This window comes from Cryptotermes secundus, unplaced genomic scaffold (genome assembly GCF_002891405.2).
Source record: "Cryptotermes secundus unplaced genomic scaffold, Csec_1.0 scaffold593, whole genome shotgun sequence".
Lineage (NCBI taxonomy): Eukaryota > Metazoa > Arthropoda > Insecta > Blattodea > Kalotermitidae > Cryptotermes > Cryptotermes secundus.
The window spans coordinates 365622-383530 of record NW_019739960.1 but is presented as its reverse complement, the minus strand read 5'-3'; the positions used below and the strand labels follow the sequence as shown (position 1 = coordinate 383530).

At 39.3% G+C, this 17909-nt stretch overlaps 1 protein-coding gene across 19 annotated transcripts in view; it reads right to left on the bottom strand.

Moving 5' to 3' along the window:
- Nucleotides 1-17909, bottom strand: part of LOC111872179 (trafficking protein particle complex subunit 12) — a 23085-nt gene extending 5176 nt beyond the window's left edge. Inside the window, exons 1-10 of one of the 19 annotated variants that reach the window (XM_023865808.2) lie at nucleotides 17778-17906; nucleotides 17371-17425; nucleotides 17115-17162; nucleotides 16121-16876; nucleotides 13408-13622; nucleotides 12636-12755; nucleotides 9007-9117; nucleotides 8560-8811; nucleotides 5082-5228; nucleotides 1874-2046 (exon numbers count right to left, since the gene is read on the bottom strand). In XM_023865808.2, the coding sequence (XP_023721576.1) occupies nucleotides 1874-2046; nucleotides 5082-5228; nucleotides 8560-8811; nucleotides 9007-9117; nucleotides 12636-12755; nucleotides 13408-13622; nucleotides 16121-16799 (1697 nt within the window). In that variant the 5' untranslated portion in view covers nucleotides 16800-16876; nucleotides 17115-17162; nucleotides 17371-17425; nucleotides 17778-17906. Of the gene's footprint in view, nucleotides 1-1873; nucleotides 2047-5081; nucleotides 5229-8559; nucleotides 8812-9006; nucleotides 9118-12635; nucleotides 12756-13407; nucleotides 13623-16120; nucleotides 16877-17114; nucleotides 17163-17234; nucleotides 17532-17777 lie in introns of those variants that run through there. The other 18 variants (XM_023865791.2, XM_023865795.2, XM_023865789.2 and 15 more) reach the window with 18 other exon arrangements.

Sequence of the window (17909 nt, the reverse complement as noted above, 5' to 3'; positions counted from 1 at the left end):
CCGTCTAGACAAAGTGCGTGAAGTGCGATGTCGGACTCTGTATTTCCGGATGTTTCCAAGATTTCCACACGAAGCCAACTTCCGTCAGACGACGCAGGTGGGGAGACAACTTATAAAGCTGGTGACCAAAAATCATGTAAGTAGAAAAAGAATTTATAACTTAAAATTAGATTTTAAAAAGCCGGTCGCACACGTGGACTGCGCGACGCCATATGGTGTCGCTCGGCTCTTAAAGGATAAACTGCTAAGATAGCTCTCTGGTCTTACACTGTTGCTATTAGTTAGGCTTGCCGTTAGTACACAAGTGGTCACTGCAGCTGAGCGGTCTAAGGCATGTACTGTCTTCGATCGCTCAGAAGCCGGGATTATGGGTTCGAATCCCACACAAGGCATGGATGTTTGGTATGTGTATGTGTTTATTCTGTGTTTGTGGTGTCCTTTGTTTAGGCAGAGGTCTTGTGATGAGCTGATCACTCATCCAAGGAGTCCTACCATCTGTAAAGCGATCACGAAACTGAAAAATCAGAGGTGAGGGCCCAAGGGGGCTGTAGAGCCAGTAAAAAAAAATTGTACTCAATGGTTAAAGAGATGTGTTTCATTTACATACATCATCAGTCTGGTGTCTAGGTATAAGAATCAGCTACACAACAGAAGACTTAGAAATGCTTTCAGTGATACTCAGTACAACAGACTCTCAATTATTTACCTTTCACATTAATCATGGGTCTCCCAGAACACTGCAGATACTGAGTATAGCTTCCCAATAAGATTTAAGCATTACTCATTACAGCTGGTTCAGACTAGGCCTACATATCAGGTCACCATTGCTTTACAATAACTTGCAACACAATGCACATCTTTTCCCTTGTTGCAACTTCATGCTTATATTATTTGATTGCTTATCCCACCAGTCTACCACTGAATAATGGCTGGTTGCTTACAGTGGAAAGGTACCTTGTCTCATCATTTGTGACAAGCAGCATGATCAGTAACTGACCATTAAGTGATTTTCTGGGTTGAATGCACCATGGTTAGTGGGTGTTGCCGGGGTTTTAGATTATGTCCTCTTAATTACTGATGGTACTTCTCATCTCTGAAGATAATCAAGAGTTTACTGATCACATTGTTCTTATACTATTCATTTTCCTGATACAACAGTTTTCCGCAAATTTTATAAAACAAATAGGTTCAACTGATTCCTGATTCAGCATATATTTCTTTTGGGTTAATAACTAGAAAGATACACACAAAAATGTATTTTGACCATAAAATGTGTTTTTAATGAAATTCACAGATGGCAATGCTTATTTATTAGAAGTATCAAAAGTAACTTGTTATTAAAGTAACAAAGATGTGAGTATTAAAGTTAATGTTGATTTTTGAGCCTTTAAATGCCAAAATGTACTTATATATCAAAATTCAGTTCATACCTAACAGGGAACACATTATAGCCCTGCTACAAAGCCCAGACAGTCAATGAAGTTGGAGAAATAATCACTGTTTATTGCGAGAATAACATGGAACACATAAATACGCTGTCTAGACAAACTGCAGAATTCTTCAATTTTGAAAACAGGTGGCATATATAGTAACCACTGGGCTTTAAAGGGTTACATAAAACATCATTTAAGATTAATTAGGTCAAACTGATGCATGGTAAACCTTTTATGTAACAGAAGTGTTTTGCTATTTCTGAGCTTCTGGACTTATTCATCATCCAGTAGTCTGAAAGGAAACAACTTCTGGAAACTGAATCTGTTTTCATCCTTTGGATCACTGCTCTAGCAGACCTTCACATGAGATCACAGCAATGAACACTGAGGTTCTGCTGTAGCCCTGCACTTACCCTAAAACGTAATCTTACCATTCTTACCTTTGCCGCTGCCTCAATTCCCGAGCAAGAGCAAAATTTTTTTCAGCTCCAGCTACATCTCCAAGTTGCAGGTACACACGTCCGAGTGTTGACTGGAGAGCACGCTTATGATGACTACCCCATTCTCGGCCATTCAGTAACAGTTCTAACACTTGAACTGCCAAACTATAATCCTGCACGACACAAACATCACCAACCGCTTTTTGCTTTTTCATACATTCATAATAAAACCACCTGCACTATTACTAAATCAGGAACAGAAAAAAGAACACTTATTTAGGATGTGCATATGGCCTATGCATTCTTTACAGTAAAGATGTAACAGAATGAACACCTTATCAAACATATCCCTTTTGTTTTAATATCTCAGACTCTTAAACTTATTACTTAAATAGAGATTTGTATTTCTTAAGTTTGTTTGATATAACATCAAAGTTCTACATCATCACTGTATTTTTAATTCTTGATTTATAAACATATTTCACACACATTTGTGGGTATGTTTATGGTATACCTCCAAATGTCAACAATTCATTAGTAATCTCTATTAAACCAAAACCTAAATACATGTTTCATGCAGGTGCCATGTTGTTTTACACTCTACAAAAAGAGTTCTTTAACAAAAGCTGCATATTCTTTAAGATATGGGATATGATATTTCAGAACCCTGCATTAAGTGGTGCTAAAGTCACATTACATGGCATTAAGAAATACAAGGCTTGGTAGGCCTTTAGCGGCAAATATATTAGGCCACAACTACTACTCTTCACATCCTTTCCAACTGACTGATCACTAGCTATTTAATCATTTGACAACACAGTCTGAGCCACTGACATCATCATTAAATAATTCATAAAGAGACAATGTAATGGCATACAATTCATACCAAATTTCATAACGTTCAGAGGAGTACAAATATTAGGAGGAGACATACAGTGAGCTTTTAAACCTACATTCTTTCCTTACGAAATGAACGTTGTCTAAGAACCACAAGGGTTGAGACACCTCAACTTGCATGACATTCAGAGCAATTACAATTTATTAAGTGACTGAGGTGTTTTCAGAAGAATGCACAGACACAATATTACTATGATCCTGCAGATCTTTTTAAAATAAGGAATGCAGATAAAATGCTTTCCTTATTTTTATCAATTTCTTATAGAAAAGAAATTAATAAACTGTTAAATTCAAAATGAAAACCACACGGTGCTTCAAAAAGAGATGTGGCAGAAACTTATCCCCTAAACAATACAGTTATAAGTCTAAAAGAATAACAATTCTTACATTCACAGGTACATATATTACATACACTTTTAGACCATAATTTGGGTTTAAATATTTGACATAAGTAAAAAGTTGAAGTCAGACGTAAGTTGGAAATAAAAATGTAAAACTTACTTCCACCTTTAATGCAACTTCATTTCCAGTTTTTCCTTAATTTAAATTAACATTACAATTACAATTAAACTGACATGTTTTGGCTTTACTTGGCCATCTCAGGCAACTGTTCATTTGTTGAAAATGTTACACTGCATTGGATTTTAAGTCAAAATATTTCAGTGTTATTGCATTTTCGTCGTTTACACTAAAATACATTTGCTTGAGAACGTCACTCTTTATCTTTCCTTGCCCTTCCTTCATCTTGTGGCATCTGTGCCTTCTGTGTTGCTTGATTTAGCCCTATGAATATTGGTGTGGTGTTGTAATCGTTATTTTTATGTGCCCCATTAGTATGTAAGTTCCCATGCAGCTGGCTGTTCTAGTCAATTGTATGTCACTTTAATAGCCCCATTAGTATTGTAACGTGTTTCGTTACTGAAGATGCCGTAGAGATCGTTAAGTGGTTTATTCAACAATCTACAAGAAACGGCTACAATCAATTATCACAACGTTACGGGTTTCCACAGTTTACAAACCGTACAACACAATCTCTTAACACTGTCTTCAAGAGTCTTCAAGTATTAATAACGCGGGAGCTATACCAGTCTCCCTGAATTACACACTCCGAGTATAACTGTACTACAGCACTCACTATGTCTGGAAAGCACACAATAAGTCTTCCGCTTGCTGACTTCTTAAGTATCGCACACTCGCAGGCTGCTATGTTTCAACTCGGCGACTGTTACTTTATAACTGACTCGCAGCCACTGTGCAGCTCACTTATATAGCTGCAGTGCTTGCTTGTTGCGTAAGGAGTGCCACGTCATCCTGTTACGTCACCGCTGTTGACTCGCATTGCATAGTTACCAGGTTACGAGGGCTCGGCTATCTTCGGCTCCGCTCGTGACGTCACCGCGCATAGCTGCCAGGATGCGGGGTGATTACTCGCCTATTACGCGAGCGTTACGTTACCGCTACGTGCAGCTGGGGAGGTAGGGGTCAACATGTCACAGTATGTAAGTTCCCACGTAGTTGCTCTAGTCAACTGTATGTCACTTTATTGTTACATATGTACATACTACTGGGACACGTAAAAATAATGACGGGGCTAAAGAAAACAACACAAAAAACCATGGACGCCACAAGATAAGAAGGTAGCACAAGAAAAGATAAAGAGTGATGTTCTCAAGCATATTGATTTTAATGTGAATGCTGAAAATGCAATAACACTGGAATATTTGAAGTTAAGAATTAATGCACAGTAGCAATTTCAATAAGTGAAAAGTTGCATGAGGATGGCCAAGTAAGGCCAAAACATGTAATTTTAAATTAAGGAGAAACTGTAAACAAAGTTGCATTAAAGACAAAAGAAATTATGTAAAGTGATACATAAATGCAACAGCATGCTGAAATACAATATTAAAAATGTAAAAGAATGAAAACTTACACTTCAAGTATGTAATTCTTATCCTTCAGTAAGTAAAACACCACAAGGGCCTATAGGGGATTGGAGATATGGCTTGACACATTCTTAATCAAAGTACAAGATGGATATGTGTGGTCTGCATTATGCTCTAATGATTTCACCCTTGGGGAAAGAGCACCTGATACTTATGGGATATAAGGTTGGGTAGGACCCAGATCCAGTCTGGACGGTGGCAAAGAATAAAAACCTCTATTCCTCACTGTGTATCAAATGTCTTCCAGGCTGTGCTCACTGTAGTCACTTTGCCAAGTGAGCTACCCTGGCAACATGGATATGGGGAGCTTAAAAGTCCATGCAAATAAGATTTTATCAAAATCAATCCCATTTTAGCTTTCCACATACCTTCTCATAAAGTGCACAATTGACAATCGAATGAAGAACACGGGCCTCTCGACTGGCCCACAGTTTCTTTGATTCATTGCGGTCTGAAAGACTCAGTTCTGCAGGACTACCATCTTCACAAAGACCAGCTTCAAGGTTACAAAGGATCTATAGAAATTAAAGAAAATGGTTTCATTGTTCTAAAAACAAATTTTAACACACTTCAGAAATGATAATGTAACAGACCTCAGACAAAGCTTGCACTCAGCAATAAGCCAATCATGCCATAACTTATTATTTATTTTCATGTTTGTGTGTTTAGAGAACTACACCTCTTATATCTATTTCTAATGTAAATGTCACAACCTTCTTATGAAATCATTACATATATATTACTACACCACTACAAATTCAAATCTTAAAGATTTTATGTGTGTTGCAATGTACTACTAGTATAATGAGTTCATGAAAAACATATCGCTATTTGGAAAACAATCCGTATCCTTTGGTCTGAAATTCTGTATACGTGTATCTCTGAACAGAAGACAAGTGAGAAGTATTATTTTTTCGCTTAGTGGGGGGTGAAGTCCAACTGGGTCCACTCAGCATGGCGGCCATTGATTTGCCTATTGTAGCCTGCCCCGGATGATTATGATGATGAAGAATTTGGTGGAATGAAGAATGGCAGGGGAAACGAAAATACACAGAGAAAACCTGCCCAGCGCCACTTTGTCCACCACAAATCCCACTTGACCAGACCTGGGATAGAACCTGGGCCACCGTGGTGGGAAGCAAGCGACTAACCGCTTGAGCTATGGCGCAGCCTAACTGAGAAGTAAGAGCTAAGAGCTCAAGGGCAAGCAGTCTTTTGTTTTAGTGTATCATGTCTATTCTGTGAGTAGTGATAATATTTTGATGTGGATATGTGGAGTGTAGTATACTACATAAGGGAGATGGTTTACAATTAATTATTTTTAATGCTACTCATGGAAGATGGCATTGAGGATCAGCCCCAATGTATAATTTGGTAACATGTAGGAACAGAAAAGATTATGGGACAAAGATGGGGAACTTAATAGTGCGAAGGCTTTTATAACAACTGATGAGACTTCCCACTCAATTCTCAATGCTTCTTACACTAGTATACTGTGGTGTATTTGTTCTATGCAGGAACTGTTGAGCCACAGAGGCCTCAGGGCATGCGCATAATGGGAGAGTTGCGGATTGTATTGGCTTGTTGTAGGCAACAGCTCTGTGAACGCTTGGATTGTGCAACAGTAAGTAGGGGTCACATGACTTCTGTGTTTCCATGAGTGACATGACATAGACTCCTGTATTTCCATGAGTGACATGACATACCCCCACCCAGCCCATTGCTACACAATGCTTGGTAAACACCGTTTGACGCTAGGCTGTGATGTCATGCAACAGTGGTACCTATCATGTAACTAGCTTTCCATGGAGTCTATGCCATGACTGTTGCTATGCAATTGCTCAATAAACACATTCCAACATAGGCTGTTTTGTGAGCGCTCAGAGCAGAGGCTATATAACAATTACAGACAGAACATATGGCAGTATTTGGGAGTATTCGAGTGTGTTTGAGTGAGTTTAAGTAAGAGCAACAGGATGTTCGTAGAAGACCTGTGAAGATTTAAAGGGTGACTGAAGACCTTAATTATGTGCAATATTTGGAGCGATCTGAAGCACTAATTTCTGTGCTGAGATATGTTACCCGGAGAGGACTAACGTGTGCGTGCAATAGTGGATTATGAGTTTATGTAAATCAGCGATAGTGCTCTAGTTTAAGTGTAATTGAGAGAGTGCATAACCAAGTGGTTAATAAACCCCATTACCAATCTGAACGCTGTCTTCAGTCACCCAAACACGTTACAATACATTAAATTTTAAATGTGAAACATTTCAAAATAAAGTAACTCAGACTTTTTAGCATTTCAAACTATTTGTGGTGCTAACAAATAAGAACGGAGGGTTTACTGTCACACAAATGTTCTTTTTAATCCACTCACAACATAATTCAGCTCAGACATGATATCATCAAGTGATGTGGGAAATATACAAACGATGATGGATTTCATATAAAACTACAATGCCAGTATAAATTTGAAAATTTGTTAGTTAAATCAAGTTAGATTTGATTTAATACTATATACACATTATATTTTAAAATTTAAAAACAGACATTATAAAGTGCAGGGGGATTTTCTGGGGGGGGGGGAAGTGAAACTTTGGATAATTTTAGTAAACATAGGATTGAGGTGATAAGGTGTTTATGATAGAAGGTGTGTGTGATTAAGGTACATGTGTATTAGATTATTATGTGGGGGTGATAGATTATCTTCCAAAAAACACCCAAGAAGAATTTAATCAATATATTTTCAACCAAGTTCTCTCAATAGAATAATTACTAAGCCTAGGGAGAAAGCACCTTGTACACAGAACACTGGGTCCACCAAAAACTACACTGTTCAGTAAAAGGATTACTAACTTTTGACTCAAAATCATCAAACGTTACAATCAAAAAGTGCTACCATTATAATAAATGTCTTGTTAAATAAAATAGTTCGCATAATTACATCGAGATTATAACCAATACAGGCACTCTAAACTTTAAATTTGTGTCAGTCTTGCCATTTTTTTACAAATAAATATTTGTTGGTTTGGGTGGATACAAATGGAAATTGCAAAGTCCTGGAGATAGTGAAAGATGTGATAATGGTGTGGGCGAGAGCAGGCTTGGTGTATGTGTGAAGGGGGAATGAGAACCATAGGACAATTATGCTTTGCCACAGCCAGCCACAATTTTATGGAGGTTATTTTCTTGACCAGAACATACACTGTAACCACAGACAAAGTGCAGTGCATTCTGCTTTGTGGTTTACATTGTCAGTGTATCATAATTCAACCCCCTTTCTTTCACTCACTTTTATTACCAGGAGCACATGATGCATCATGTAACTAAAACAGTGGTCTTTAAACTACAAATTTAGCAAAATACTGAAACTTCATTATGACAGATATAATTTATCATTCTCCAGAAGTTCATTTACTAAAATATCATTGCACATGAAGAATGACAAGAATGTCCAGGTGTGGAAAACCAAGATAAACCAGTGGGGTATGAGAATGTAATAGTCATTATATGTCTCTTTCTCTAACTTACATGATTACATGACATTTAAAATTTTCATGGCTGTGTAGATTTAGACTGTGGTCTTTAGATTATGATAACATGTGGTCCAGTGGGTGGATACTGATGCTTCAAAGGAGCATACTGTCACCATCAATTCTGAGATGGCAGCAGAAATGGGGGCAGATTCTGATACCTCCAGTGTATAGGACGATCACATGACTGATGCTAGGCGGATGGAAGATATGAATTAACAGACTGACTGTCAGAGAGGATACTGGTGTATGTGCAGAACATGTTCCTTGCTGCTATGACAGCTACAAGCATAACAGTTTGAACATATGATACCTTCCTAACAGTTGCCAGAAGTGCATGTAAGCGGTTCAGTGCCTCTTGATGTTTTGTAAGATACTGCGGAAGTTCGGCTAGCAGCAGACGGAAAGCAAAGGGCACCATTGAACCCACACGACCTCCATACAGCTCGGGATAAAACTGAAAGTATAGATCTGGATGGTCCAAGTCTCCAAATGGCTCTGATTCCACTTCAGCTAATGAGAACGAGCGCAGTTTCACAAGAAGAGCAAATCGTGTGAACCAAAGCTGAGGACAGAATGTTAGACACTCATACAGTCTGCTGTCTACCGAAAAACAATATTATTTGAACCTTCTGCTAGGTATAAATAAGAATGTGTCCAAGTAAATATTCTTGTTCATGGATGTGGCACTGAGATAACCTTTTCTCATGACAAGCAACTTTGTTTGAGGATATATCTTAATGTAAGGTAGCAGTCATACCTGAATGGAATGTACAGTGTGTTTGCTTGGGTGACCAGCTCTTCCTGCGCCCTGACCATATATGGTAAGAAGTTGACCAGTCAGGTTGACGGCAGCCCGGAAACAACCAGCCTGAAATTGAAGAATGAATTCCAGTAATATATATAATAAAATTCAGCTGAATCAATTTCTGAACTGAGTTATACAACGGTTGGAACTTTAATAGTGGCAACACTGCTGCAGATGCCATGCAATGGAACCAAATAATGTTGCTTATACCACACGTTAGTTACATACCTACCTTACCTCAGGGCAAATGGACTCTCCCTTCCCACATCACATGCATGTGCAGTGACAAGAAGAACAGAGCCTCGTGTTAGCTGGCAGTCTAATGAAGTGTTGTCACAATGTTTTTGAAACAGGAACCACGGAGTTGGATGAAGATTGAATATGCCAGAGGCCGTACAGCACGACAGTGTCATCAAGGTCTTCAAGAGGCTTGCAGGGAATCTGCATTGTCTTACAGAACAGTCGCAAGGTGGGGAAAAGCCTTCAACGAGGGACAACAAAATGTGGCAGACATGCGTTGGCCAGGTTGTCCTAGTGTCAGTGAAGAAGTGTGTGCTCTTTCCGCGTTATGGGAGAGTGATCGATGCCATAAGATTCGTGAGCTGGCCCAAGAGACAGGATTAGCGCATATGACTGTGCTGTACATTCTGAAGGAATGCCTGAGAATGAGAAAAATTGCATCACGATGGGTTCCGCGTGATTTAACGGAAATGCAGAAATGGCAAGCTGTGGCTGATGTGTTCGATCAATGGGGCTGGGAAGTGCTGTACCATCCACCATACTCCCTGGAATTAAGCCCTTGTGACTTCAACTTGATTCCTAAGATGAAGGAACCACTTCATGGCATTCGCTTCAAAACTGTTCCAGAGTTTCTTCAGGCAGTAGACTGCTCCATTCAAACTATTAACACAACAGGCGCTGCTAAAGGTATCCTATGACTTCTACCTCGCTGACAACGGGTTTTACACAATGCTGGTGACTACATTGAAGGACAGTAAAACTTTGAAACATGCATCTATTTTCTATCAGTTGTAAATAAATAGTTGCCACTATTAAAGTTCCAACCCTTGTACAAAGGTTTAGTTAACACAAGGTTTTGACAAAGTATAAAGTTCTTACAAAGAATTCCTTTTTACATTTATTTTAACCACATAACATACTACTGTGACAGAATATGTGCAGACATCATTCCATTTTTCCAATACTAATACTGCTAACCCCAAGTTAGAATGGCTTCACTATAGGAAATTAATAAGCCACTCAACAATGGAGCAATGAGGGAGTAGCTACCAGAGAGGTCATCACAGGTCAAAGTGGGTAATGTGGGGCACAAAGACAAGTTAAATACAGATGGCAGTCAAGGGGAAATAACAATGTTTATACAAACAGAAATCCAGAGCAGAGTCAAGTAGTGCAGTTCAACAGCAAAGAGAATTCCAAAGACAAATAAATACAAAGAAAATTTAATACAATGAGAACTGCACCACTGGGAGAGGCAGAGTCCCAGAGAAATGCATGTGCTGAAGAAGCTGGGACATCGTAGGAGTGAAAGGGAGTAGAAAGGGAGGAAAATAGGGTACAGAAGGAGGGCGATGCAGCAGGAAGTATGGGTGTGGTAGGTCATGGAATGATACATAATGTTGTAAAATTGCAATGTTTTTGTTATCTGTCACAATCTACAAATAACTACAGCACATTCAACCTATGTGATTATATTCCCCATGTAGGAAACAACAAAGGGAAGAAACCACAGATCTGATACTTTCCCCCTCCCATTGGTTTCTGAAGGTGAAAAATAGCGTTTCTCCCAAAATCGATAGGTAAGTTTCAAGCTTAAGTTGAGTAAAAACTTGTAATGATACGATTTGTATTTCATATCATGAGGAATAAATTCGTTTTACATTTGAGTCTCTAGCTTCAATAGTTATCGAGATATGGAAGATAATGCAAACCTCCATTTGAGCCGAAAACGCGTTTTTTCGCATTATAAAAACGGCTGTTCTGGTAGAACTGAGAGGATTACAGTTTTTTTTTTAAATATTTTTGAAGTGTTAAAATACGTAGNTCTATCTCCGGGAGCGTCACTTCTTACCGTATAGGATTTGAACCGACGGCCTTTCTCCCAGACAAGAATTCTCTCTAATGGCTGATTTTAACTGCCAAATCATGATACCATCAGTACAAGACAATCACATTACTAACTTTGAGAATGAAGAGATCCAGAGATTTTGAACCCGGGACCCTACATGTGAAAGCACTTATGTCTTAGTTTAGGGCAGACAACAAACATATCCTTTTCATAATTGCCTCGACCCTCTAACGGTCACCCAAGGTCCAGGTATCAAAATAAGTTGTTCCTGTCCAAATGCGAAATGCATGTCAACTTCTTAATGGATGGGTCACCCTTATAAATCAGTCACTCTATTGAAATGGCTGAAAAGGAACATGCGTCCATTAAAGAGTATTGAAAGGTTTGGACGGTTACAGTAGAAATAAGTGTACAAAATATGATTTTTTTAAAAAATGGTGAGCGACCTCTCTGGAGGACTTCACATGGAATGACCCTATAAACTTATGTGGGAAAACATCTTCTAACAGTAAGTAAGTAAAGTAAGTAAAGATATCCACAGGCTGTGGAGGCCCATAGAGTTGTGAGATGTTGAGGTTCCCACATTTTCTAGACAATCAGCTCACAGATGGTGGTAAGGTTATCAGCCTTGCGCACTGGCCGCCCTTTACCCCCAAAAACATTCCAAGAATATTCCTGGTACTTGTTTCTGTTAGAGGCTGAGTCAACCGCAGGGCCTTAGTGCAGCTGCAAGGATTACGTAAATTGAAAAAATCCAATGACTTCATCGGGATTCGATCCCACGACCTTCTGGGTTGTAGCATAGTACCTCAATCAACTACGCTACCATGTGCCCCTACAGTATGTTTAAAAAAGTTTACAATTTTTTATATAAAATGAATTGAATAAAGAATTACGATTTTATTAAGTGTATAAACAGGTATAATTTAAAATGTGAACTGTTTGCTGAAAAAGACAGAATACAACTGTACAATGTTCACATAATATTATTTCTTGTTGACACTGACATGCCAAGATGTTCTGCCACATTTCTGCAGGCCAAATGTGGTTCAGCATCCACTCTCATAAATAACTGTTTTTCAGAAAATGACAATGCCTTGCATTTTATTGAAGTTTTATAGCCTTGTTCTAGTTCCAGTCCCAGCTGTGGAGTGTGATGAGCAGCTGCTCTCAAACACTCTTCAGCTCAAAGCCCAGAACCAGAACATCTCAGTATTCACTTCAAGGCAGACTAGCCAGTGAGAGGCGAAATGACAGGAAGGCTTTGAAACGAAACAAAGGTAGAAGGGGGGGCGAAAGAAAAGCAAGTTACTGGACATAGCAGTTACCTCTAAATAAAGACTGAGCCACAGTATAGATCAGAAGGCTTCATTCAAACAGTGTACCTGCATGAGAATATTGTGTCAGAAGCCTTCTGACAGAAAAACCTGGGAAAATAGTGGGCACTTTCAATAATAAACATTTAACTCAGAGCTAATTACACTTACTGCACCTGAATAAGTTCTCGAAGTCCTCTCTCATCCTGGGTAACATCATTCATGGTTAGGACCTTACGTTTCGCTGCTTCTCCTTCCCCCAGGTAATGACTCACCACCTCATGGACTGTATCAACCTAAGGAAATAACTAGAACTATGAACTTTACAACTGACATTTCAGTCATGAACAAGGCCCGGATTTTGATGACATGTCATCTTTCTTTCCTTGTATCCTATGCGATGCTCTTAAATACACAAATCTCGGATATGAGCTGCTCATCTGAAGTCAGTATTTTCTTTCTCATTAAACAGAAAGCTTATCTTTTGTCTTATGTACATACTGTATACTTTTTTAAACTTTTAGACACAACTTCATACATTTAAGGCAGCCGCTTAATTGGGACAAAGAACGCTAGTCTGGATGTGTCCCATGTAACTGGAATCCACAATATTTCAAATGTTGCATTAACAAACGATTCCAATTCTCTGAAGATCTGTTATCACACAAATTTCTATGACCCTATAATTACACCAGTGTTACTCCCGTCTCAGAAGATTATACTACTGTCATGATAACAGGATATTAAAAGTTAGAGAGCAGGGTGCCTCAGTTTCATAAAATCTGTCAACTGATTCAAAAGTTATTCATGAAAGAAAGAGAGAGAGAGAGGGAACATGGACATGGCAACATCATAAGCCTATCATTCAACATAAAATAATGAGAGCTAATAGTGCTACTGACAACAGATGGCTGCATAACAAAACAACCCATTATAATCATGGCATACCATTTCCTCCTCAAGTACTACCCCAGGCATTGTCAACAGGTCACGCTCAGGGAAGTATGTGCTAGGGGGCGATGTTGCTGCTGTAATCAGAGCATGTCGGGTCCGTTCTGATGTTATCCATGCATCTCGTCGTCGGTCAGCCTCACTGGGATGAAGAGCGCCAGAAGCCTTGGTGAATGTCTCATCAGTCATAAGAGACTCCATAGTGTCACCTGCTGGGATAATCAAATCACATGATGAACATGGCAAAATGGGCATCATACTGTGACGTGGACAGTGCAATGCTCAGTAAACATCCCCCTCCAGCGGTGACGTAACAGCATTGGAGCAACTGCCGCTGCTACGGTAACAGGCCTCTCTAAATGTAATAGAAGTCTGTGATCAGTTATATTTATTATTTGTATATCATTTAATGACACGATCAGTAACTCAGACTACGCAGTGCCAAATGATTGGATGACAGTGAATGATAACTTAGAAAGGATGTGGAAGGAAGCTGTCATGATGCCCCAACTTTCAGGTACTTTCCCATGATTTCCCTAGAGGAAGTGAAGAAAACCAGAAAAACCTTGTCAGAATAGTCAGTGTTCTGGCAATTCAAAGCAGACAGCAACCAAACACAGCTTCAAAGTGTTATGGCTCAAGTCAACTTGCTCAGTGATGATTGGTTAGTTTATAGACAATTTATCAGCTGCATTTGTATCAGTGAACAAGAAATTTTTAATCAAGACTATGGTTAAAGGGTTCTATCTTCAGGTATACAACACCATGTAGTCAGACTTGAAAGGATTCTGATGATGGTGCATGCTGTACAGAACTATTAGGCTTATTTTGGACTCTATCCAAGTTTCGGAGACTGGAGCTGTCTCTGTCCTCAGGTGGATGGGGCAGGATAAACCTACTCAGTTTGGTCCATTAGAAAGAGCTAGTCTCAACCACTGGATCAAACCTACCCAGTTAGGCCCGTTAGAAAGAGCTAGTCTCAACCACTGGACCATGGGCCCAGTGTTTGAGACTAGCTCTTTCTAATGGGCCCAACTGAGTAGGTTTATCCTGCCCCATCCACCTGGGGACAGAGACAGATCCAGTCTCCGAAATGTTGTGGTTTTCGTCTTCTATATACCAGGCGATGAATAGAGTCCAAAATAAGCCTAATAGTTATGAACACAATGCAGTCTGCTGAAAGTCAACTGATGTTTTGGAGGGACATATCACCTCTATCTTCTGGGTTGAAGAATAAGTCAAGCAAGAAACCAGCAACTTGCCACCTTCTTTCACGCTGGTTCCTTGTTCAGCTTATTCTTCAAATTTGAAGATGGAGGAGATATGCTCCTCTGAAATGTCCGTTTACTTTCATTGGGCTACATGGTGTTATATCCTAGAAGACATATATCTTCATAACCACAGCTGTAAGACCCTCAAATCCTACAAAGACTGTTGTCTCTACAATGTGATGCCACATAGTTTTGTTAATGGGCACCAATGTTTTGAAGAAATTCCACCTTCCTCCCTAAGGATGCAGGCAGCAGACTCCTCCAAAGTGTTGACAGCTATCTATAACACTACAAAGTGTCATGATTCAGGAGACCACAATATGGAATATCTGCTACACTGCTGCATTGAACTCTGCTAGCCTCTTCTGCACTGGCTAATCTCATTGAAACTTAATAGATCTCATACTTTCCTGCATTCTTAAGCTGTTACTTACACATTTAACATTCTGAGTAAAGTTGAAAGTAAAATTCAGAGTGAGGCTGGAAGTCATTCTAAGCAGATGTCTTTCCACAGGCACCTGCTATTTCAAATGTAAGCATCAAAATATATAAAACTGTAACTGTACCTGTGGCTTTGTATGGTAACAAAACTTGATCTCTTAAGGGAAGAACATAAATTGAGGGTATTTGAGAACAGGGTGCCAAGGACAATATTCAGACCTATGACAGATAAAGACATGAGGTTGGAGAAAAATGCATAATGAGGTGTTTTGTAATTTGTGCTTTTCACCAAGCCTTATCAGAAGAACCAAATCAAGAAAGAAAAGACAGGCACAAATATGCAGGACATATGGTAAAGAAGGGAAGTTAGTACAAAATTTTGGCTGGAAAACCTCTTGCAAGACAAAGTATAGATAGAGGATAATATTAAAACAAATCTTAAAGAAATAGGGTGGCAGGGTATGGACCAGATTCATCTGGCTCAAGAAAGGCTCTGGTACTGGTCTCTTCTGAATGCAGAAATAAACCTTTTGGTTCCACAAACGGTAGGAAATGCCTTCAACAGGGGGACAACAATCAGCTTTTCAAGGACTCTGCTATATCAAGTTAGTTAGATGTGAAATATACAGAACATTACTTGCAATTTTCAGACAGCATAATACCAATACTTAGTCAGAAAATACGACAAACAAGGCAATTGTGTTTGTGGTTTACTTGAAGCATATTTTCCATGTTTCCAACAAATAAGACACTGCTATTAATCAAACGCACCATTTACTTGTTTCAAACATGACCTGCAACTTGATTCACATATATCACAAAAACTTGTGCTGATTTACCCCATGCACCAACATCTATGACCAAATATTATGCTCAAACCACTGTCCACTTTCTTGGCATTTTCATTTCATGCAATTGAAGAGAAGACCGACCACCATTAGCTAAATGCAGTACACACATATTTGTATAATGATGGTTTGATTTTAGAATTTCTTCACCTGTTGGAGTTGGTGCTGTGAGTGAGGATGGAGTAAGGCATGATCCATCTGTGGTAGTTGTACAGTCAGGTGAAGTCATCATGCTGCTGGCACTGCTACTTGTTGGTAGCCCTGGAATCATCAAATCGATGCCCAACAAGGCAGATGCAACTGATGGAGAAGGCACACTGTGAGGAGAACGTACTGTACCAGAGCCCAACATGTCAAAGAAAGATTTCCCCGATGCCATGCTCGGATTATCTGAAGGAGTCTCCTGAGATGAAAAGATTCTACACACAACAGGTTCCTCCTTCACTGGAGTTTTCATACCTCCATCTAACATTTTATCTTGAACTTTTGACCCAGTGCTGGCAGTGACACGGGTAGATGCTGAAATCTCTGGTATCATTCCTGCAGATGTCAAATGTTTGTGGACAGCTCCTTCGGTAATTACGGTTGATGTAACTGTGGCTGTGGTTTGAGTTGGCTGGCATGTAGTTGTTGAAGTTAATGCTGCACTTGCTGACTGGAAAAAGTCTTGGGAACCTACACTTTCTCGAACACTTGCCATCATGGCAGGGCCATTGCCTGTTGAAATCTGATCAAAGAAACTTGCATCTGATGATGCAGATGCAGTATGGGAAAAATACTGACTAAGTGAAGGTTTTTCTGGGTCTGTCTTTATATCATTTTTATTCATCTTTACTACTATCTTCCACAGCAGATAAGAATGAATCTGTTATCAGAACTTCTCTGGCTTCTTTACTCCATCCTGCTCTGAAGAAAAAAACAGAAGTCACTTGTATGAAAACTGAAAACACTTTACTGTGCCATTATATTGCTTACTGTTTCATTTGAGGCATTCTTTATACATAGTTAAAAGTATGGGATATAGATCTGTTGGAAACAGATAACAAATTATGGAATGTGTATCAACTGAATCTGATTGGAGAGAGATGAACTTTTACAAATATGACAAAAGACAAACCAATAAATAAATAAATGCACATATTACCTCAGTATTGCTACCAGCGAAAGAATATTGCACCTTTCTGTTATGTTACTGTAAAACCAAGAGTGAACAAGTCAGAAAGTGATAGTGGTTTAAAATTAAAAATAACACTAGTTTTATTACCAGTTTTTACTGAAATTTAACTGAAAAGTGGTTAAATTACTTTCATCAGCTTCTTCTTCTCTGCGTATCAGACTTGCCAATTAATGACATTTAACCTAAATGAGGTTGAACACGCTAAGGAAGTTCCGGGACTTACTTGTTACTTTTATGCCAGATTATAAAGCACGTTTCTAGCTTGTTCAACTTCTATCCTAAAGAGAAATAAACGATGTCATGAAATGACGTCACCATTAGCCTTTTTTTTTAATGCTAGTGGGGTGGGACTAAGTCCCTTGTACAGCGGCTACTTCTGGCCTATTGTACCAGCCCCAGATGATAGGTGAGGGTGATTGTGGAGCAAATTGGTGGAATGAAGATTGGCAAGGGAAACCGAATTACTCGGAGAAAACCTGCCCCAGCGCCACTTTGTCCACCACAAATCCCACTTCACCAGACCCGGGATCGAACCCGGGGCGCCGCGGTTGGAAGCCAGCGACTAACCGCTTGAGCTATGGCGCGGCCACCATTAGGCCTTAAAGGAATTAATAAACGAAATTTAGACACCTCCGTGCCTCCATCCACTAACACCAAACTGCCCGATCCAGCCGATCTTGAATATAAAATCGGCGACACCATAATCGAACACTGATCAGCTGATCAGAGTATCGCTATCGAACATGCAGAATGATTCGTACA